This window comes from Apostichopus japonicus, chromosome 16 (genome assembly GCF_037975245.1).
Source record: "Apostichopus japonicus isolate 1M-3 chromosome 16, ASM3797524v1, whole genome shotgun sequence".
Lineage (NCBI taxonomy): Eukaryota > Metazoa > Echinodermata > Holothuroidea > Aspidochirotida > Stichopodidae > Apostichopus > Apostichopus japonicus.
The window spans coordinates 41,262,981-41,288,610 of record NC_092576.1 but is presented as its reverse complement, the minus strand read 5'-3'; the positions used below and the strand labels follow the sequence as shown (position 1 = coordinate 41,288,610).

The 25,630-nt window shown below is 34.8% G+C and overlaps 2 protein-coding genes across 2 annotated transcripts in view; both read right to left on the bottom strand.

The window, feature by feature from the left end:
* The window catches only part of LOC139982680 (uncharacterized), a 214,111-nt gene that overhangs the window by 41,623 nt on the left and 146,858 nt on the right, over positions 1-25,630 (bottom strand). The window lies entirely within an intron of this gene.
* LOC139982541 (uncharacterized) lies at positions 6,062-17,842 on the bottom strand. Its single transcript, XM_071995434.1, has 6 exons — positions 17,647-17,842; positions 15,012-16,528; positions 9,674-9,879; positions 9,293-9,369; positions 6,576-6,631; positions 6,062-6,193 (listed from the first exon to the last, which is right to left on the bottom strand). Exons 1-6 carry the CDS (start codon positions 17,840-17,842, stop codon positions 6,062-6,064), a joined length of 2,184 nt encoding a protein of 727 aa, XP_071851535.1.

Sequence of the window (25,630 nt, the reverse complement as noted above, 5' to 3'; positions counted from 1 at the left end):
GTATATGTAGACTATATTATGTGCCTGCTCTACTTATATGCATTCAGCACTTTAGCAACAGGAAGTGAACGTGTTAATCTTTGTTGTGATATAACTATCTGTAATTTGTTATTTCATCTTTACAATCGTTCATCATTAACAATGTTTTTATAAATGACCGACGACCGACCTTTAATTATGTTCATTTCATGAAGCCAATACTGTAAACAAATAACAACGACATGAACAAAAATATACAGTTGTTGAACTTTAACCTGTAATCCGGATCACTGTGATTGATCTATGACAGTGTTAGTTAAACCGATCGATCAATCAATTAAATGTTTTAATGATTGATACCTGTGATATTCTTTGAAAGCCAGGCCGAAGGAATGGATCCGACTGGAATTGATGCAGGTAGAAGACAGGCGTTAAAACTAAAGGATAATGAGACAAACAGCAAATTCAAAGATATGAGAATGAACGAACTGAACCAATTTAAAATAACTTTATACTAAATCTATCCCTAAATCTATCCCTAAATTTATGAACTTGTCATTTAGCCTCTGACGAAGATTCTGCTAGGATCGAAACGTCAGGCCAACTTACTTATACACATAATTAATGATGAGAAGAAATCAAATGCGTTTCTGTTCTTACCATAATCAATCTAATACATTCACAACAAACAAAAAGTGATGGCGACATAAATTATTTACAAAACGCGTCATTTGAGTAACTTTGTTGAGATACTATCATCTTGTAGATGGTATTCTGAACTTTTTTTGGGGAAAACACTAAGACAAAGTAATGGCGCTAAGTAAATGCACCTAGATCACTATATCGATTAACTTATGACCTAAATGTTGGTACTAACAAAATGCGGATATAAGTGAAGGTAACTTTGCAAAGTAGATTTAATGAATTACACTTTTAGGTATAATAATACAATTCACGTTCTTTGTGAATATATGAAATATTTTGGTAGATGCCTGCTGCCTCACTTATCTCAAGTTGTATCTTAAAAGAAGCTTACTAACGTATAGAAATATTTTGAGCTACCTCATCCCAGTTGCCGTTCCCGTTTCCCTGTTTACGTCCACAAAAAAAAAGCAATGTTATAAGGCAGCGAAAACTGATACATTACAATAAACGATGCTTAATTTAAGACATTAAACTAAAGGAAAATAAGACAATGGGAAAATTCATAGTCTGACTACACAAAATACTTTCGTCTATATTACATAAAGTTCTGTAAAAGTATCTACTCAAATATTATTCTAGAGTAGTAAGTTCTTTAGGTTCAAAAAATAAGCAGTGCTCAAAGTCGGAAGCCGAACCCCGTTGCATATTTAAGTGTTTTTCAGTTAGTATCACATATACTTAGTACAGTATTACGTAGATTTAGAAAATTTAATTATTTTTTTTTTAAATTTTTAAGGAAAGCAAACACACTATTAAAACATATTTATGTTAAACATTGAATTGACTTGGTAATGCCACTTTAACGAAAACGTCAACCAATATTATATATTTTTTTTTTTTGGGGGGGGGGTGTGGGAGGGAGGAATGGGATGAGGATATAAAACATTATTCACTCCTATTCCATTTCTCCTAAAACGGAATTCCGGTTGTATATACAAATCCGGTGCATCCCTTACAATTCCAAAACTTTTCGATTAATATTTGACTCATTTTGTTACTAATTGACACAAAAACTATCACTGAATGAAACGATATATTAAGTAGTATAATATGAATGTGATATACAACAAATGTATTTTGATACTGTTACGTTGGAAATGCGAGAGGTCTCGATAACTAATTTTAAACGAGACACAAGCCTGGGTTCGTTTCCGTAAGGAACACAGACAAATTGACGAGTCTAGAGAATTTGAATGAGAACGTAAACTATATTGAACAATGGAGTCTGAACCAACAACAACAAATGGTAATTACAAATATATAGAAAATAACTCACAAACTTAACAAGATAGGATACACTTTAAAACACGCTGGTCTCTTCCAACGGCGATATCCCTCAGCGGCCACGACCTTGATGACGACGATTCTCGGTCCGTTGTCCCGCGAAATTCACTGGTCCTCGACGAAGTTTCTCGCGATCCCAGAAACAGCAGTCACCTTCTTTCCGGCGATGCTCCAACATAGAAGACGGACTTCCAGCCACAATCGAGTGAAGCACAAGTCGAACTTCTCGCCGACTAAAATATTACCAGAGTCAGTCCAAAATTAGCTTTATAGCCACCAACTCCTGGCGTAACGAACTTCCTCAACGGAGACAGAAATTCTTCACCTTCTCCGAAATAAAGACTGGAAGACTGTAGTTTCACAGCAAAGTCCTCTTCAAACTTCTGAATGGAGGTGTAGAATCAATCTTGGTATCGATATCTCAATCCCTCAGAAATTACTGGCAGTTGAGCACTGACGATATATAGTAGAATGGTATAATATGTGTCGTCGCTTGTATTCGTTCAGAAACTCAGAAACTCCCCGATCTGAGCGGGTTTTTATACGATTCGCCATGTCAAGAATCATCTAGATCTTTCTCGATACACCTAACCCAGTTTCTCTATTCTTGGAAGTCCTTTGCATATCTCGCGAACATTCCAGAGAATCCACGAAGATGTGTGCACAGCTTACACGCGATTTCACGTAAACCGACGTTAAACCGAGACCAGCGCGTCATCATAAGGAATATACCAGAACAATCGTGTATTGCTCATTACATAAATAACATCCTGACGTTAACCCGACCTAATTCTCAAATATTGATTGTCACGTAGGCCATTTTAAAAACTTTCTATATAATAACATTAGGTTCCTCACTAGCAGTAACTAGCGTTAGGCTACAATGAGCCCTCGTAACAATACGAATATGTTGATAAGCTTTTTGTCCCTCTGGAATTGATACATAAGAAAACACTCGGTGAAAATACACGTCCTGTACTACAAATATATATATATATATAACTATGGATCCTACCTTAGGTCGACAGTTACATTGACTTACACACTAAATTTAATCTAACCCTAACCCTTTTTCTAACCCTAACCCTGAACCGACCCTAACCAAAACTTTTAAATGAACGTTTTAGAGGACGGAGAACATTATAAAGCTATTTGCGACAATAAAAAAGTGTCTTAAAATGGTAGTGAAAACATTAGGTCGACACTGAAATGTCGACCTAAGGTACACTGTTGACCTAAGGTACACTTTTTTTTTACCATAAACTGTCGACCTAAGGTACATATTATGCTTATTTATATATATATGTATATATATATATATATATATATATATATATCTATATATATATATATATATATATATATATATATATATATATATCATATACCGACTACCTACACAATTCTTTTGTAAATTATATTCTGATCGCGTTATGAAAGTTTACAAGTGTAACAACTGGTAGTTATCAATGAGAGAGGAATAGTATTGTGGTTGTAACAACCCTGACTAATGTCAGCTTTTCCTAACCGTTAATTCACATTCGTTATTTTTCTTAACTTTTCTTCTCTGTAATTGTTACCCGAGGTGATAAATACTCAATATACTTAAAGCGAATTTTTGTGTTCAGTTTGGTGTTATCTGTTATTTACTACTTTAACTCTAACAAGGAAATTAAAGTCGAACAGTTTGAAGAATTCGATTTCGGACTTTCAATATTGACAAATGTAATTCGTTAGCGGAAAATTGTGGAACAAGCAATTTGATAGACATTTTGTACGTAAATAAAGGCCCTACTGTGAATCTTATTACATTGGTGTTATATTTGCAGCATAATTAAGTTGGAAACCACGTGTTGTTCACACTAGATATATGATTCGGAGCCTAATTATTGTATTGAAGCAACGTGTTCGAAGATGCTCTAACTATATAGTAAGTACTTCGAAGCAACAGAGTACGGTTTCTCTACATCTATCCGTTCCTTCATGAAATAGAATATTCGCGTGCTGCATGGGCTTCATTGTCACCTTTAACGTTGTATGATATATGACAAATAATGTTCGAGTATTGAATGGGTTTCCTTGTAATCGTTAATGTTGTTTATATATCTTCATATACTTACATCAGTCTTTCTAGTCGGTGTGACTGCTGTACATACATCAATATATCAACAATATCTTGTTTTGTCATCTCTCTGCCTCTCTCTGTACATATGTGCATTATATGTACTGATGGCAGTCCTGATAGGCGTAGACCTGATCGTAGGATGACGTCATATTTATCAACGTGACTAAATGACTTGAATAGACATAAGTCCTCGATAGGAATCTGATGGAATGATAAAAAAATTAATGATGTTGATATCATATATTATTGTTAGAACAGATATAGGGAGTCAAACGGCGCATGTGGATGTAAAGTATTAGCTACAAAAACCCCGAAATAGAGATTTGATGTTGTAACCGGTACAAAGATGAAGATATTGTGTAATTTTAGGATTCAGCAATATGGAGTTGAGGTAAATTGAGTAAGAAAATAAACATGTGTAAACACTTGAATTGTGTTCAGTTTGCGATATTTTTGAATTTTTTACACAAGAAAAGTAACAATTACTTACATGAAATTAATACAAAGGATTATCATACACATTAAGAGATTTAGTGATAAGTTCAAAATAAACTAAAAGCTTTAATTTCACTTTAAGTATATTTTATGACGTAAAAAGTGAATGTAATAGCCATATCTTAAGCAGCGAAGTTGCATTTTATCCGGGTTTTAAAATACACTGCTTGCTATCAATATAACCAATAGGACCTGCACTACACAATGAGTACAGTATATCATCTTAACTAGCCAACCATCTAAAGTTAATATCGATGGTTCCCAATATCATTCTCCTGTGACGTCATAGCTACCATACTTGGATGTCAAAACACTGCCTCAATCATTTTATGTCGCCATCGTGAGTTATTTACCAGGTTTTCTTTAAGTTTGTTTGTTGGTTACATAAGATCGTATTAACTAAGCTCAGCATATGTTGTATTAAACACATATTTCACGGTGCAGTACATGTCATATCTGCAGAAACGAAAAAATGTAACTTTAAACTCCTCTCTTTTTAATATCGTTGTGGTAATTAATAGTTCCGGTGACTGGCGCTAAGCTAAAGTTTCATGTTTCAAAATACAACGTAGAGGAGGGGGTGGGGGGCAAAGTCGGACTATTGTAGCAGTGATTACCATTCTCCATTGGCTAAGTCGGCTACTTGAAAGAAGTTAACAAAACGATATTTTCGTTCAATTCTAGGTCGGTGTTTGAAAACGCCTCATCTGAAAATGACTTTCGAGTTTGAAATCAGAATAAAACTTTAATAAATTAAACTAACGAAAAAAACACAAAATGCACCATGATAATTGGTAAATTAATAGTTAAATTAAGCTTAACAACTATGATCGGGATATGTGTTTCTTGACATATAAGATACTGTTGTTCGGCCTGTTAAGCAAAGCGAAGGACCTCATTTGGTTGCTGCGCTAGCAATATGCCTACTGGTTGAGTGAAGATAATATGAACATGAGGTACTTCGGCTCTCTTGGCACTTTTATTCAAAAATCGCGGAAAAAATCGAGCAATCCTTGAGATAAACGTCTTCATTAAATTAATAATTAAAGTGTTCAATTGCTCATATATTGCAAATATGAAACTGTCAGCAGTCATCATAATACTGTAAACAGTTTGAAACATATATATAATTTAAAAACCGGGAATCAGGGAAACAAACATTTTCTGAATTTACACTTATTTTGTTATTTATGTAGTCAGTTGGTGTTTGCAACGGAATGCATGATAAACGCAGATGAAACTATGCAAACAAGGAATATTAGAAAAAATATGGTTAATTTAAAATGTCCTTCAATAGAATTGCATCTAAACGTAAATAATAATGCATCACTTTGAAGTCCAGCAAATATGCAGATTCGATGTTTAATTCTTTTTCCAATAATACCATAGGTATGTACAAATAGTCGGTGGCCTTATGGTTAAGCTGACGTATGTATATTTAACTGTTTGTACAATTAGATATAATTATATCGTTCACTGACTTACGTCACGACCTGATGCCTTCTCCAGGAGCTCTATGGTTGACCTTTGTTTTGACTCAATGTCCCTCTTAGCAATAGTCACGCGCTCTGAGCACAGCTTAGTGATAGTTTCGACGTCATCAGCCTAAAAATTAAAATGATACACAGGCAATTAAATCAATTATAAATTGTACTTGTACTCCCGCGATGAACCTTGACCTTCCCTTTAGGTAATTATCGTATGAAGTTAATATAAATATAATACATTGGGATTTGTTTCAGTTTATTTTTACATTGAACACTGATAATGATTAGCATATGTATATTAATGGTTACTATATTCTAAAGAACCACGCATTATTTCTGTCTATACTATTCTCACTTCTATGACTTCAGAGATGTAGAAGTCAAACAGTTCAGTTTGCAATATAATATGTAAAATAAGTACGAAACTCATGTGAGACATAACCATCATCATTAGGTATGTTATTGTTGTTTCACTGTGTATTATAGCTATGTACACTTACCTTAATCCACTGCCCTGAATGGAGATCCAAACAACTACCAGAATTTTGCGAGAAGACTGCATGGGAGAGATAGATCTATGCATGTTGGAGAATCTTTAATAATTATCTTTATGTATACTGAACAAAAACCTGGAGTGACACTGAGGTCAAAGGTAGACTTGTAATGAACTTTCTATTCAAGTGCAGTATTGTGTTGAACACTTAGCTTCAATAAAAATGGTCAAAAATATGCGGTAACTATGACAAAATACGTCACACAAAACAGAGAAGTAAACGATTTTAATCATCTTTGTTATTTTATTTGTAATAATTTTTTTTTAAACAATCTGCGGACCTGCTAGGGAGATGAGAATTCTCCTGATGTAATACGAAAGTTTATTATTTGACTTAATTTAACTCTTGTGTCATTTAAGTTCGAACCACCAGAGCCTAAAGGAACCTAACGTGAACATAATAATTTACCTCAGAAATAGTAAAGAATAACAATATTTCTTTATTGTATTATGTAATTGTGGTTTAACAAATAATTACAGAGGGGACAATGATGTCATGCGAATTGAACTGCCCAATCCCTTATTTTTTGCACGACAAGTCCCTACGGGTCAAAGAACCAATGTATGGTCGGTAATAAGTGACTTCACAAATCGCTTCATAACTCGTCAGAAATGTTGCAACGGTATAAAGTTTCATATGTGACTTTGAAAATACCATATTAGATACATATGTGACTATAAAATCTAAAGTAGGCTCCTTGAATAATTATTGTCTGTCCTGTATAGGCTAGGCTACGGAGTTATATTGACCTGCTAAGGTCCCGTTAAAGGATGTTGCTGTACTATGCCTCGGCTAGCGTGAATCAAGTTTGATGTTTAAGGCAACATATTGACCATACAAAATGAATATACCTACGGTGACCTGTCTGTTCCTAGACATACATATTATATAGTAGACCTACTGTGTAATGCATACTAAGGGGATAGGTACACGTATTCATTAGCCGAACGTTAGGAGTTGACTGTGTACGATTACAATGATACTGTTCAAGTATCATTATAGGACATGACAAAATGATGTTCCAAATAATTCAAGGCTTAACAATTACTCACTTCTACTTGACACCGCTTTATTACCTCAATATTAACGATTCACCGTAAGGCTACACAACTATCAGATTGTGCCCAAAATAAAGTAAAAAGTCAAAGTGTATTTTTACTGTGTTTGTATTTCAAGGTTACCATCACATTATATCGATCTCCATTGACATAATGTTGAAGTCACTCATTATCCTTCTTTGTTCTAAATACCAGTTAACTAAATATAATGTATACATGTGGTACTATCGGAACGGATATTATTGTAGTAAGTAGGTTGTATTTCTACCTCAATTAAATTAGCATTCAAATGATATATGAAAATATTGTGATAAACGTTTTGATTGCTTGGTGTCCCGGTAGCAAGAATATCTGTTCGTTATGTGAATCTTTATAACTAGCAAATTAGGATTGTGATGTAATGTCAGTGCAAGTAAACTAACTAATAGGTAAGACGTTACGACTATCTTCAGCATTTTGAAATGTTATTCACATTCCCCAGTAATCAAGTCTAGTGTAATTTATTCTCATATGACTTGGTTTTATAATGAGTCGCACAAGTTATTCTTCTCTGAGCCTGTAAAAATAACAACCATGAATGTGTGCCTCTATGTTCTAATTAATTCCTGTATCCTATGAATAGGGTGTTGTAAATGGAGCATTGTCATCCAACAGACTGCATCTTTTCCCCTCCTTTTTTAGGTCCTTATGCAACTTGGAAAACATACACTAAATATTTCGTAGTTTTAATCGCTCTACTATTACAATGTACGTGGGAAAAACCAATAAAATTTTGTTTGTATTTCCTTTAACCCTGTTTCAATTTCTGAATGTCATTGATTTTGAGTTTATACACTAAGGGCAAGAGTAACATGTCGCACTAATTATGTATATATATATATATATATATATATATATATATATATATATATATATATATATATATATATATATATATATATATATATATATATATATATATATATATATATATATATATATATATATATATATATATACTGCAGTGCTGACATCTATCATAACATTACAGATTTTCTTAGTTGTTTATTCACGTTATGGCACTTGTTCGTGACAATCCCATTATAGGCTTTTTAGTGAAAATTAGGGCGGTTTATTATGAAAAATATGTAATATTTTAGCTGGCTTTACCGTAAATACAGCTACGACCAAATATTGCTTTTCTTTTGCCTCCCCCTTCCTAGTTATTTTGTCAAAAAAGATAGGTCTTGTTATGTTGTGCGTCGGTATCAAATAAACCTTATCATGATATATAGGAAAGCATAATCAAATTGTTTGGTTTAATGATTGACTAATTATAGCACCTGGTATCGATAACACATTAAATGACACCTTAAGTATACAAACAATATCTATACCATGAATGTCTAACAGTAATGTTATAGTATTATGGTAGCTGGTAGATGGCATTCATGTCATTACTGGTGCAGATAAATTACAGAGCATATAGCGCACACAATAACATGAACACTGTTTCTCTGTAATATTATTGACTGATTATTTGGTAGAGACAACCCGACACAGAAATCTGTTTGTGTTATATCCACACCTTAGGAACTTATAACATATGGATTGTTTGTTAATTACCCTTAAGATTCGATGTCTTTAATCTGATTGCAATATAATTTGGATGGATTGATTCTGGTAGTGGACAGCTGCGAAACCTGAAAGGAAATGGAAGATATGTCTATTTCATTTTCCTTTCAGAGAAACTTAAATTTCATGAAATCAATCATTCTCCTACAGCAAAGCAAGACCTGTGTTCCGACGACATGTTCAGTGCTTTGAATGAATTTGAATGTAGCCGAGTGGGGACGGAACAGCTTCCATAAACCAGCCTGTTTAATTATAGCACCGATACGCCGATTGTGCAATCCATGTACCAGGTCAAAAATATCTTTTAACTATAATGTGGACATTACATGTATGTAGAACTGTTATGTATCTAACACTATTAGTAATACCTACCAGAGTTCACGTAGATCCTTTGATTGTTCTGCATAGAGTAATAAACCTATAACATCTTCCTCTGTCAATTTTCTTCCTTTCTCTGTAGTTACTCTTATCTTGACTACTGTAGAAAGATTGCTCAAAGAAAGACCAGAACGGAGGACGATGTTATCCTTATTAGCTTTACTGAAAGATTCAAACAGAAACAGATCAACAATCGGGATCTGTGGGAAGAACAAAAGAAAGATGAATCAATTACACAAGCAATTAATGAAACCGAGATGGCAAAAAGATGTATGCATCAAATAACTATGATGTTAATGTTAATGGAAAAACATAAATTAAATGATGAACAGAATATAACATTGAAGTAAAGATTGGTGAATACATTTGAAGATACATCGTTGAATCGATCACGCATTATATGTTTAACAGTTTAATTTAGTTTAAACCATAAGTATGTTTATTGAATATCTATTTTGCAGTAAGATATTGACTGAATAAAACAATTTCCACAATTTAAAAAAAAAACACGTTTTTGACTGTTTCCTCTGTCCAGGGCTCTCATGGACTCTTCAAGACTCAAAGTTAAGAGCTTGATAATAATTGTTAACCAGAATATGTAGTTAAGATAGCGTTAAATGATGTATATTTTAAAGGCATGCGAAATATGAAACCCCAGAAGAGGTTTGGTTAAGGTGTATATAGTGCAGAACCGTTGCACATTTATTACGAAAATCGTGTTGGGGCAAATTGAAAACTGAAAACGTATGATTAATGTAGAAAGGGTCGAGATGCATTTTTAGGCATATTTAGAAATATAAATCAGGTCTATATAAGTAACCCTATGAAGGCAAGGTAATTAATATGTTGTGTCAAGTTGCAAAAAGAGGGAGGTTACTCCGGTAGCAATGGTTCTATTGTCCCCTGCTTAATTCCCCGGTTGAACCATTTCTTCCGGTTGTAGTGAGGGGAACCCCCCCCCCCCACCCCCACCCCCCGCCACTGAAATAAGGATTTTTGTTTGTTCCTGAAATATTGGCGTTGTCTCGTCCTTGATATATGGATATTAAATTGTTTCCTCTCTATATTACTTGCTATAAGCTGTTAGTACAGTATTCAACCATATTGGTAAGTCCATCATTAATATTCACTCGCGCCCTCTGTAATCCTGACGCCATTCAAATCGACCAGGTTTATGCAACTTATTGACGTCATATTATGAAAATTGCTATGCAACGTATCTTGTTAGTACGACGATGTATTTAAGTAAAGTTATTTTTTCTCTGGTACAACCTGAAGCAATATATATATATATATATATATATATATATATATATATATATATATATATATATATATATATATATATATATATATATATATATATATATAGATATATATATATATTGTATTTACTTCATACACGTGCACCTTGTCCCGTGTGTCTACACCCAAGTACTTGAACCGCTATTGAAATGAAAGACATCATAAGTAATGTTTGCCAGTTTGAGTGCGTGTGTCGAGGCTGAGGTGGAGGGGCAGGAGATGATAAATAGAGGGATGGCATCAATCAGTTTCAATTATCCGAACAAATACAGAAACATTTACTGGCGGTTAGGTTAGGTGTATTTTGAACTGTTGACAACAAAGCAACCCGAAGGCACGGAAATTTAATAATACCATAGCAAATCTAAGATGTAAACAACGATACGATGAGCTTAAGCCATTTTCATTTATATTCTCCGTGCATTTATGACATTTTATACGGGAAAAAAACTTTCGTAAAGATTCCCTTGTTACGCTACTGCTTCGCTATTGCAATGAGAAGGTAAAAATTTGTCCAACATACGCCGCATATGTAATGTATTGAGTCTTCTCATACAACAGTTTGAGATGAAAGGAATTGGTCGCAAAGCTCTTTAGTTGGGTCCGAACAAGCCGCCCCGCCCACCTTCCCCCACCCCATTAGTTTGACACCACCATTCTCAAGAAAAAGTCGGCTTATAAACTACAGCCCAGTCGAATGATCTAAGCACCTCTGAACACCGTAGCACCTGTATTACGAACTTTCGTATTCCGTACAATGCATGATTGCGTGCTGATGTGCAAGTGTAAATGACGAAGCTAGTTCCATTACACCCTCACCCGCAGACTACTGTGCCTTCCTCCACTTAGAAAAAATATATTAAATTTGACCGGCTGTGTCACGTTCGAAATTGCAACTCTACGTATAACACCTGAGTTACAGCTACTTGGGAAAACTCACCACTGGCTGTTATATTAAGTTACTGTAACCTACCTTAGTCCATACCAAAAGAAAATGTATATATATATATATATATATATATATATATATATATATATATATATATATATATATATATATATATATATATATATATATATGTATGTATGTATGTATGTATAGTACTGAAGGAGTACTTGAAGGAGTACTTTGTTAGGCCTAGACTAAGTTTTCTCATTTTAAAAAGAACTTCTACCAGTTAAAAGGGTGGGCTACTTTACTGATCCCTAAAACATGGTTATGCGCAGAGGCAGTCGTAAGGGATGGTGCTGGAACCCTAATAACATTTGACAGGGTCAGAGTGAGTCTTCTCCTTGTATTTCTATTTCATACTTTGACTTACTTTTATTGCCAAGAAGCGTTCTTAACATAACATCCTTCTCAGCTTCCCCTGGCTTTATTCTAAGGCCACGGCCGTGTCCTGTGGGTTCAGGGGGGTGCATGCTGTCCATGAAATTTCAACTTCCTAAATACAAATATTTCTATTTTAACGTGAACGCCTGGACAGTATGCGTTATTTCAGTGAGCTTTATCGACATGTTTAACGTAGAATCCTTGTTAACCCTACTGATTGTTTTCTTCTTCTATTTTTTTTGAAGTGTAATTTGTAATGAGATCTTAAAATAAAGAATGTAGTGATGCAACTTTCAGGGCCTAAAAAGTGCCATTTTCCCGGCAATGGGAGGCATTTTTGACAAAACTTTTCTTGCTACGCTAGATAGTGTCATAGTGGTTTATGTTGCGAAATGGCCCACCTACTGAAAATTTGATAAAAAGGCCCTGTCATATATAGGCAGAGCAAAGCATCGCTGTGTAACATCTTGACGATACATAATATCTAGATGTTCCTCAACTGCCGCCCCCCCCCCTTAATATTCTACCCAGGCTATGGCCCTGAAGGCCCACACATGTCCCTCAGTGTACCCCTTATACCCAACATCTGATCTGATATTAATGCACAATCGCGTTTTATTTTTTGTCGCTCCTTGATCAACTGCCCGCCCCCCCCCCCTTCAGTGTTAGGCTGGATCCGCCCTTTGGGTCGCAACAGGGTAGCGGAAAGTAAAAATCAATTGTCGGTAATTCATATGTCCTATGGTAGTAGACGCGTGCATTTCTGTCCAACGTTTTGATCCATGTGTTGTTGTTGCTATTAACTCATAGTCAGTACACCAAATGGGGCTAACATTATGAAACAGGTCGAATGGTTTGGTATGTACTGAATTGTTTTATTTTGTTTTCGTTTGTGAGTATTATTTAAAACCATAAATTATCTGTTTTAAGTTTCTTTGCTCAACGTATAATCACTGTTAATAGGAACTATAAGAAGGCACTCCCTCATTTACACCACTGAAACGTTCATGTTTTACACCGTTTACTAATCAGGATACTAAAGTTAATTGTTTGGGATATAAAATATAACTTTGGTATGGAGTGAGTTAAACAAAATATAAGATTGATATCCATGGTGGCTTCTATTCATAGAGAGTTGATATATACCGCTGTTGATTTCTGAATGTAACCTAAAGGGTTGTGGAAAGAAAGCTCTAAGGCAATTATATATTATCACATAAATGAGTAAAGTTTATTTCTAGACACAGACACATCATATACAGATGTTGGGTAATATTGGTGTGGGCTCAGCATATCTTTAAGTGCATATCCAGCTATGAAAACTTAGCGTTGCTCTCAGCAAAAAAACAAACGATGTATTGCTTTTTGAAGATTGGTGTTCAAATAACCAACTTTTTTATATATGTTGCACGATAACTGAAAAGTATGAACGAATATCACATTTTAAGTGTCAAAGATTAATGGTTAATTGACGTCATTATTAATTACGTTTCATAAAACGAGATTTAGATCTATCCTCTAGAGGCGTAATTACCTTTCATTGTAGTGGAGGCAAATATTTTATGTCGTACATATTATTAGTATTATTATTTGAGGAATTTTGTAAATATGGATAATGCTTCAATGCGAAACGGTGCTATTTACATTTTACATTTTTGTAATATCATGTTATGCCAATGGCAAGGAGTTTGCTGCGTCACCCTTTCTGGCTGTTTGTTTTTGTCGGAAAGCCTTCAGAACTAAACGTGGTTGCGCCCCTGCTCTACCTCTGTATCGACTTAATATTCTAGTTGGGGGGGGGATTTGTCTTACATTCGTTCTAGGGAGGGATTCGGGGAGTGTTTCCTCTCTCCTTCAGAAAGTTTGTTTTGGTATAAGGGGCCTAAAAGGAAATGTTTCTATAATATCAATCATTTTAACTACAGATGTGTAATACAACTTTAAGTCTTGCCTTTGATGATTTCATATAATTCTTATTCATAGTAAAGTTTAAAAGTTTGTGTTTGACTTTAATACATGATATTCTTCTTTTTTTCTAAATTGAGTGAGAGCTGCAACTGATTGTGATAATAAATATTTTAAAATAATGTCATTACGCTAGGCATTCAAGTCATTATAGAAAATATGATGAAAATAAGTAAAGATAAGTGATGGTTTTACATACAATGAGTTTTACGAAATCACATGTTGCGATCCTCGTGTTTTGACTAATGAAATCATGTCTCACAAATGAGCGAAACTTTTGTTAATAAATAGAAAGTAGTTAGTCCGGGAAGAAAGTTCTAAACCTTCCATTTTTTGTTTCTTGTTCAACACTTGGTTAGGTATTACATATTACTGACAGTGTTCCTATTTGCGTAATTGTATACACAATAAACTTATATTATATAAGTGAAATACCAGGGATGGGAATTGGTCGGATTAGTGTGAGCTTATGACAAATAATTTTGAACAGTTTGCATACAGGTGTATTTTATTTTACCGATTAACTTGAAGCCGAATACATTTGGGGTTTTTTTTTGCCTCAAAAAAGCTAAACGAATTATTTTCAGTTGTTGTGGAATATTCCATTCAATTAAAATGTGCTATAAAAACAATTAAAACACAAACACCGATATCGCTCTCTTATTTCTAAGGAAGCAGCTGTTTATAGCGTAATTGAGGAAATGTATACACAGAGGAAGTCTTACTTACATTACATTTAGACGCAATACCCAAGAGCTGAATAGAAGATCTTTGAAGCAGCTTGCTGTCCCTATTGGAGAGAAAAAACACCTTCGAGCAGATATCTCTGATACTTTTCTTGATGTCATCATTTATCTCGCCAGCTTGTTCCAGGATGCAGAGTATGGCAAACTTATCACCGTCTTCCCTGCTATTCAAGTATGTTATTATCTTGCTCCCAACTTTAGCGTCAATCCCACAGCTGAATCGATACAGGTATTGAAGATCGAAGGGATCTATTTTATCAAGAATTTTCTTCACCTCGATTGCACTTGTAGCAGCAGCAACCTTAACTAACAATGCAAAAGATGCATAATATTCACAGAACAGCTTGTGATAGAATCTTGCTTCGGTCTTCGTCTGTATGTATTTGGCTGGAGTCATTCCATATTTGACGTCAGCTACTTCTTCCTCTACCAAGATACCAACTGAAATATAGTGATCATAAAACCCTTGACCAAGTCGTTCACTGAGTTTGTCCCTACCCCATGACAGTTGTTGGTTTTCGTTACTGAGGCCCTCAAACGCTACATTATTAAGTTCATTATGCTCAAATTCATACTCACTCATGTGCTTCTTCGTATTCTTATCCATGGATTTATTTCTCATGTGATTATGGAAACATTGGATCATGTGGCGAAAGAACTCTGTAACCGATTTGAAGGTTTGAAAATCTTCCTTTTCGTGAGTCATGTGAGCAAACATAACAAAGAAGATAGGAACCTGACATAAGTCTTCAAGTATCGGGTTAGCTTTCAAAGCGCGCTTAATTTCCTCGACAACCTCTTCGTTATCTCCAGCAATAGCCTTACGAATGTACTGATCACGTGCTTTCTTGTCAAATCCAACTAATCTCACTCGCTTAGTATTATATCTGTCATAGTCCTTTGGAAGATATCTGGTTGTTAAGGATACGTCAAAATCCTCAAACAGATCATTTGTAATGATTCGATCTACGTCTCTTCCTGTACGTTTGTCCTTATCAGGATACTCGTCATACCCGTCCAGAAGTACCTCAACAGCAGAACAGCTTTCAATGATATTTTTAATATCACTGGATTTGATTCGCGGTTCGTCTGCTAACAAAAACAGTTTGATTGCTTTGTAGATAGATTTGACATTTCCAAGCTGCCTTAACCGGAGGAGAATGAGAATTTCTACATCTTTCAGAGGTGAACTTTCTACACCATTGCACCAATCATATGCAAGCTGTAGGGTTACAGTTGACTTGCCATAGCCGGCATCTGCTTCTATGATACGACGCGTGGATTTAATTCGTGAGTCTGTGAAAATATCTCTGTAAGAATTCACACGTACCCATTCACCTTTATCTGCTGTTCCTCTAACAATATAGAACTCTGTACCTACTTCAACAAATACCTTATCTACACAATATAGTCTCTCCTTAATGTACGGTATTGGTTGGATAGCGTCGTATTGTATCTTATATCTCCTTTTCAAAGCATTTACTAAAAGAGATTTTTTATCTGTGAAGAAATACAAAACTCGACTTGACGGAGGCGAAGGAAAGTTACATATCATGACGTAATATATGTACATACTCGCAGAAAAAAAAAGATCCAAGTAAGATTTCTGTTTAAGTTCTGGGTATGAGGTTTCATCCACATCCTAAGGCGAGTCGATCGAGAAGAATTTTTCTTAGTAGTACTGTTCTGATAATTGACGATTGCATGTCTATAGGTTACCTAGAGATTAACGATTAACGAACAATTCGGAATATTTGGAGCTATTCTGGTCATTGCATATATACTAAACTAAGAGTTTAGTAAAATCTATAACCTGATCTCATCTTTCGTTAGATAACTTTTAAAATCCTCTTTTATACTGTGTTTCAATTCTGCTTTACTTTTCGTTTTCTTCTTTTGAGGAGGCCGGGAAGATGTTAATTGGTAACACTGTGGATCTTTGTTTGTTAAGTACTTTGAATAAGAAATGTGTACATTGGGAACTTGTAAGGCACAAAATATAATCAATAGAAAAGTGAGATCAAGACGCTACATATACAAAACAGTGCCAACACCGAGAAATGTGTGTTAGGAATCAGAAAACACTGTTTAATCTTCCTAAGAAACTCCACCTTATATTTTTCAAATAAATGTGATTCGATTTCCAAAAGAAGGAGCATAAATATTTCCAATTATATCGCTATAAGTGTCGTTCATTACTGGGTGAATGATAACGTAGATTACCGTTGCAAGAAAATGCAATAATGCAATATATTGTTGAATAACATGAGAAGAAACTGAATAACATAGGAAAAGCGTAATGGTTAAATAAACTAATATTTTGAGAGCAAATTAAAAAATATGTAATGTCAACAACCTAATAGAAGTTCATAATTCTTTGAGCTTAACCATTCAAAACATGAACTGAAACTAAAACTGAAAGTACGTGTAGGAAGTATTTAGGAAACAAAGTTTAATTGAAACGCCGCTAACATAACAACAATTTATATGAAAGAAATTACCACAATTCTCACATACTTGAGTGTAAAGAAAGAGAAATTAAAAGTAACAAAGATAACTAATCTTCCTATTTATTATGACAGGACAAGGTCAATAGAGCGCAACTTCATAAAACAAACCTAGACTCTCGGTAACTGTTGACGTCGAATAATCATTTCTATCAGCAAACGTAGGTCTTTCAGTTGACTGCGATGACGTCGTACAATCTTGAGCAGCTTGAGCAGATGATGATAGTGACGGTTCTTCATCTCCACTGGCTTGCTCATCCGATGAATCCACCTCCAATGTTTCAAGCTTTGGTCTGAGGTTTTCCATTCCCATAAAATGTCATCACTAAACTGTGAAAGGATACATATGTGTTACCATATATATGATCTGTCAGAAGCTTTAATACAAGTGTCCTATTTCATTCGTCCTCCTTTAACAAAAGACCATGCTAAATATAAAGTTTGGAAAACGGAGTAACTAATCTGCAAGTAATTTGGGGAAAAAAAGCGAGAACCCCTTGATTCGGCGTTTACACGATTTCTGAGTGATTTAACTAATTACATATATGACAGTGCTAATTTGGTTTGATGCAACCAAGTGCTTCTTAGGAACTAAATGTCTCTCACTACGGAAAACATTTTTTTTTAAATGCAGTTGAACTATGTGTACAACAGGAGAAAACCTATAACATTCCGCATGTAGCTAACACGCGACCACTAAAAATGCGCCTACTATGCCTTATATCAATCAACAAGATATATTTTATCAGACCACTAGAACTGTATCTGATGTATAGCAATCTCTTTTTACAAAAAAAGTAGACCTTCAGACTGAAACGATGGTATGTGGTTTAACTTTCGGATTTTCTGTGAATATAATTGTTCTAGAGTAAATGTAGGAGGAGCGGGTGGGGTCCTATGGTATTAGTACCTTCTAATAGAAACATTATGCTGCTCTTCTAGTCAGTGTACTCGAGAACCATTACATTGACCTTTAATATAAAATACCTAAGATTAGCGAAATCTTGCAACCCAGTCAGTCCCCAGCGGTGCGAAAAGTGCTTTCTTCTCTTGTAGAATATGCACGAGGTTTCTTGACGTCACTCCTCATTAATAGTTAATTAGGTAAAACCTATTATTTTCGAAGTTCAATTTTTCAGTAATTAACCTATTTATTTGTCTGGCAATAATTAAAGTTGATGACGGAGAGGTGTTTAATCTATTTTTTATTGACAAAATAATATAAAAAAGTGTAAACAGTGATGTTGGGATTTTTTTTCGAACGTAACTTAACCACTTTCGAACTGTTTGCAATATTTGTTGTTGTTTTTTTTTTTGCCATGAATATCATCATTTCAAATTTTGAAACTATAAATTTGTTGCATTACTTCTTTACCACGAATATGTATCAATTTCTCTTCAAATCATCCTTTATCGAAGTCAAGTTCACGGCAAATAAGTACGCAGACGAATACAGGTTACGAATAAAGGCTACGAGTAAAGTGGTGACTGTCCCGTTCCACGCTGGTATACGTATTGCGCGAAATGCTATAACTAAGCGTGATCAAACTAATATAATTGAATTGCTTATATCATGGAACTTCATGATTATATCGTATGATAAGAGGAACTATCTACGGCCGTGAAATGTCTTTACTGTGTGGATAGGAGTAAAAGGACGCCTGGAGATCATAACATATTCACTGCCAATACATGGATTTGGTACATCTACACATACCAACACATGCAAGTAATGCCATATCGTAACAACGCTACTTTCAGTAATAATCGCTGAAATCAGACACTCAACACTGGTGCGTATTAACCACCAGCAATGCTTTTATTACGAGACTCTCACGAAGATGGACCCATGCTGGTGCTCTATATATGGGGTTGCTAGTAATCAGCCTTGATAGCATCGGGACAGGTGCTTTTTGACTGAGTATATCTTCAAGCATAATTTATTTTGTTGAAACACGTAGATTTTACAACAGACAATGTAACATGACACATGAGAGGGTACTTTGGCTTAAAAAAGTCGTCTTAAACAATATTAATTTACAATAGACTTACACGTCATTCCTCATTAATATTTAGGTAAAATGTATCTTATTTAATTTACTTAAGTGTGTTATTTTCAGATCAAATCCTATAGATAACTTCTTAAAGTTTCATTAGTTGTGAGTAATAAATCTGGTGAATCACTAATTGGCATACCACGTTTATCCAATTAAGTAACCAAGACATTGGCCTGCTGCATACGTAAGACAATTAACCATTGAGATCTATGACTCAAATCTAAGAAGGTCTATTATTTTGACTAGAATCTACAGCCTACAGTGACATCTACTAAACTGATCGATGACCCTATTAATGAGCATAAAAGATATTATGTTTATCTTGTTATACTGTCAGCATACATACAATATGGGGAAGGGGAGCACCTCTACCACGTTTAAACTTCGGTTCGTAATCTATCTTAAATAATGCATTTCAAGTTACATTCATTTGGTCAAACAGAGAGCTGATTGCGCGGTAGTAAGTTTACATTATTGGAACAACAGCCAGGGGTAAAGTCATTTGGGTGTTGTCTATCCCTTAAACATGAAGTAAAAAAAGAAGGAGACAATTTTTAAAAAAAATCACAAAATTATAGTAAGTAAATAGTCTTTTGTGAGACTATTATTTTGTTGTTACACAACGCTACATGGGAACAAAAATTCTTTAACTTGTGAAGAGCTTCGCCCATTCCCCACGAACCTTTTATTCTGAAGACATTTTATTCCTCTGTATGACAAGTGTTATTATATGTCAAATCACAATAAATAAGATATTGAAACACGGAGGCCCAAGAAAGTTGGAGCGGTAGCCGCAATCGCTGGGGTCCTCGACCCCAGGGCACAGTAGGTAAGTACCGAAACGATAAAGCTACCTATCCGTTGAAGACAGGGTTAAGAAGTCAGAAGAATTTTAAACATGTCATAAATACTTTCCAGTAGAGTTTTGTTGCGATTATGCACGCCATTATATCACATAGATGTACATTTGTTCATACATATATATAGCAATAAGGCAGCGGGACCAGAAGAAAGACAATGTTCCGATTCTTTTCCCTTACAATAGTAAAAGGAGAAAATTAAAGCTTTGTTAAAGTTTATCCCCCAAAAAATGGTAATTCAAGGGAAATCCTGCCTCCACAAAGTAAGTCCGAGAGCATTATATCTAGACAACTAGAAGGTGACTAATAAAACTAGACCTAAAAGTTTAATTTGTTGTTATGTATACAGGTATCAAAAATCAGACGTTCCATTTATGTTCTGCTGACGCGCATGAAAGCGGTAACAATTGCCCCTCCGCTTTACTAGAACTGCCACTTCCTTGACACTCCTTCACAGTATTATCAAGAGGACATGTGATTAAAGTTGTAACTACTAGATAATGTTATCATGCAGTCTAGAAATTGAAAAACTATGATATTTTTACAAAGCAAGTGTCTATCAATGCATGCGTAAGTCTGTCAGACCAAGACAATGGGCATAGTTAATTAGTTTAAACTATTTTTTTTTCTAGAACACTGTAAGATATTTTTTAAGCGATATATATTCTTACCTGTATAATGGGGGAACCATTGCAGTCGCAATAAATTGACATCTTTTGAATTGAAGAAGTTCGATCCATGAACAGTTACCTGCAGTAACTGACAAAATGGCGACGTCTTTAAAATTTGTAAAACATGCCACGGTATTTGGTTACGTGGCTTGCCGTGACACTTCATCTCATTGATATTTCAGATTCACTTGTTTACATTAGATGATCAAAGGTCCAGTATTGTATTCTTATTTGGTAAAGCAGCTGTGTGCTTACGAATTATTATAACAGTCTTTCAGACTTTCATCTGTATCGGTTACATATAACAAATTACATATAAGTGCTAAATGTTATTAATGCTCCTCAGATCAGATAGATAATGATAGTTTAGCAGTAGTAGATTACTCATAATTGATTTCTCTCACACTCCCCTTTCCCCTCATGCGTGATACATCAGAATACCGTGGGATCCCAAAATTCCTCTAAATTATTATTTAGGTCCATACGTCATTTGCTGAAGCAATTGATGCATCATTCTATTGTAAATCATAGCTAAGCCGTAGCAGGCCATTTGTTATTGCCCCGGTTATGGATCAGAACTATTAATCTTAAGCTGTTCCTTCAAGTCACCGTTTCTTAATACCCCGTTAAGTATTGTCAGCCTGGAATCAAGATTTCACATATTGAATTGATGATTGTAGGGAGATTGGAGACTAGTTCTGACTGTAAGAAACTCATATTTAAATACATTACTGATGAATACTTAGGCTTATCTCTACTAATTGTACATCCTAAATCATTTTCGATTTTTAATGTGTGTGTGGAGGGGGGGGGGGGGCTTTCAACATAATCTTTACAGAAATTACACCCACAAAACTATAGCTTTAAACTTTCGGACTTTTTACTAAGGTGACCGATTTGTTTGCTTTCAATAATTTCTTGGTTGAAAGCTTGGCGGGACACATATTGACCTTGATACATGTAATGCTATTTAAACTTTAAGCGGTTTGATTGGAGTATGTTACTTAATTATCTCTAATATCTTTACACTATTGTCATATGCCCTCACATATGGAATAACTGAAGAGAGTTTAGTGATTTTTTTTTTTGATAAATAAATAAGATTAAAGGTAACAGAAGAGCAAGAAAAAATGACTTGTTTTACACGTTTTCTTCTTTAACTTACATACCTTACTTATTTTATAAAATGTTTCTAGACCATTACGTCATGTTTTCTTCATTGTTAGCTTCAATATTTTACCACTGAAGTAGGAGCAGGGGTGGAGATGACAGCTTGGAGGAATTGACGTCCATTGGAAAGTGAGGGTAATCAGGATGATGTTTCTGTCCTCACCTCCCTATTGTGATACAGGTGACCCTGTAGATTGTTGATAATTCAGCTGGCTCATTTACATGGGCACAAATGATTACCACGCTGTCCCTTTGCGGTGATTGGTATTAATAGAAAGTGTAATGTAAGAAATAAATAATTATGTTTATTTTATGACAGTAGATGAAAAGTACTTGATAACCTGATAATTTTATTTTGCTTAGTTGATGTGATAAGTTTTGCTCGATAGTGCTCTAGTTGAAATAGGCTCAAGAAGAACCCTGTATGGATGTGTTTCAGGAATAAGTTACTAACCATTGCATCCATACTCACATTCAAAATGATCGTTGCATCAAAGACGAATTTCAAGCACAAGTCCCAAACGTTAACAGTTTCAATTCAGATACAGACAAAATTGCAGTTTTTAAAGTCGTCTGGAAGTTCATAAAATTAACATATTAAGGCGGGGGAAACCTTTGAGTGACATTAGGAGTGTGCTGAGACTGGAGATATAGGCGTGGTTTAAATAATGTGGCTCGGCTTAAATGTGCGTTCAGGATGGAGCTGAATAAAGAAATACATAAGTGTTAACCCCCCTATCATATATGAATATTTAGTGCGCTGAGGATGGAGCTAGCAGATAATGATGTCGGTTCTTCATATCCAATGGCTTGTTCATCCGATGGATCCACTTCTAATGTTTCAAGCTTTGACATACGACTTCCCATACTCATGAACTGTCATCACCGAACTGTTTGAATGGATACCTTTGTGCATGGACATATGGAAGTCATCTTTGTTATATTTTTCATTTGCAAAGCTCGTCGACCTTTGACAAACAGAAATGCTAGATACACAGTTTGGCAAGCGGAAAATTTTATTTGCACATTACGTTATTTTTGAAATGACGAGAACTTTTTCTTTCGGCGTCAACACGATTTCTGGGTGATATTAACCAACTTGATATTAGATAATGATCAATTGTCTTAATGTAACCAAGCGGTGCTAATGAATCAAATGTATAACACTACATGAAATGCAAGTGGTATTATATTTGCACATCAGCATAAAACGTAACCGTCCGCATGAAGCTAATACGCGACCACTGAGTACTCGTGTAATATTTACCTACTATCAGAAAGAGATATGTTTTATCGGACCACTAGAACTTTTATCTGATTTATATGAGTTTTTGTTTACACTAGAGATACCTGCGGACTGACACGATAGGATAAGGTGGAACTTTCGGAATTTCAGTGAATATACCTATTTCGTCACTTATGTGCTGTGAAGGGGCGGGGTAGAGATTTATGAACTATTGCCTTCGAATGAAGACGTTATGTTCCACTTCTGGTCAGTATTCTCGAAAAAAAACAAACAATATTGACCACATAAAATACATAAGTTAAGCAAGACCTATAAAATTGGCGCAAACTTGCAACCCAAAGAAGTGTTTTTAATGCGAAGTTTATATTTTCTGTGAATCTTTTCTTTGAATCAGTGTCAGATGCAGGCATTTTACTGGTAATGGTTTGTGGATACAATGTTGTTGAAACATTGCTTCATCAATACATAATTAGTGTAGTGAAATATAGAACTACTTTCTGATACCAGCAATATTTTTTTTTTGTCAATTACATTACTCTGAGGTTTTTTGCAAGCATTTTGTTTGGAGCCCCTTAATCCAGCGACTATTTGTAATACTTAACATCAAAAAAACTTTGGCCCAAAATGTAAACGTAATTAGGTCCTTTGTAAAATAAATGTTTTCTTTCATTTTATTTAGTTGATGTTGTTTGCGATTAATGTTGACAAAAATTGAATATACAAAGGTCATGTACGGTCCAATTAATGTAGCACAGAACACGATCGAGTGATATCGCGATTAGTATTGTATTATAATACCTACTTCAATCAAACAGATCCATAATCAAGAAAAAAATTATGTCCTGAACTTCTTATCGACCGAATTCGTTGTATGAGGATGACGTTTTAAGCTTAATATTTAAGACTTGAAGAGACATGGTTATAACGTTGAACAAACATGCTAACCCCTCAACTACACGTGAGGCGATTTCCATAGTATACTACGCAATATTATACTGACATGTTCCAGATGCAAAATAATATGATTTTGTTAGTATAGAAAGTATTAACACTACAATAAAATGTTAAGTAAATATGCTACAAAATAAACAGTTTCAGTCGATGATGAAACTTATATTATCACCACTGTTTCGTCAATGCTGCTTAGTGATAGTCTGACCTATTCAGTCTCGTTGGCTTTTGAAACATTAAGATGTCCTATGAAGCATAACCGCATGGATTTAAAAATGCTTGATGAGGTTTTACTTTTGTCGCATCACTTATGTAACAATTAAATCATTTTAACATATCGATGTTCAGAATGGAATTGTGGCAATAAAATGGATGAACAAAACTGTTATCCTCTTGCGAATAACTGTGAATTACAGTATCTGCGTCAATATCTGTTACAGAAAAATTTGTCTTGTTCAAACAACTTTTTGGAAAACAATAGTAGTATAAAATGGAACTTCCACCCGTCGGACTATCTATTTTCAGCTTAATATTAAAGTTAGGCAACTATTAACTAACGCAAAATATAAACAGTAACACATGTGGTCATGGGCGGGGAAGCAAGGGGCTGTCCATTTCCTACGAATTCTTACAGTACCAAAAATCTCAAACAGAATCAAAATCTCAGTCGCTCCTTCTCACTTTAAAACTATTCCCAGCTGTTTTTTAAGTATGTAATGGCCAGATTAATTCCTACAATTAACTTACTGTATATGACAGGCTAAATGCTTCATTCATTGTAAGAAATCAATCTTGTCAATAACTAAAAAGGCATGCCACGTTTATTCGATTAAGTACCTTAGCAATTGGCATGTCGCATACGTAAAACAGTTACCCAATATATCGATGAATCAAATGTATAATGTCCCATTATTGTTTGACTAGGATTTGCAGCCCACCGCTATATCTGTAACGTTGGCCGTATTAATCAGCCAAAAACCTGTTAGTATTTATCGCGTTGGACAATCAGCATACATACAAGATGGTAGAAGGAGTACATTTAGCACGTTCAAAATCCCTCTGTAATGTAAATTAAATGGAACCGTTAACTTCACATACATTTGATCAAAAATACAGCCGATTGCGCGGTGGCAAGTTAGT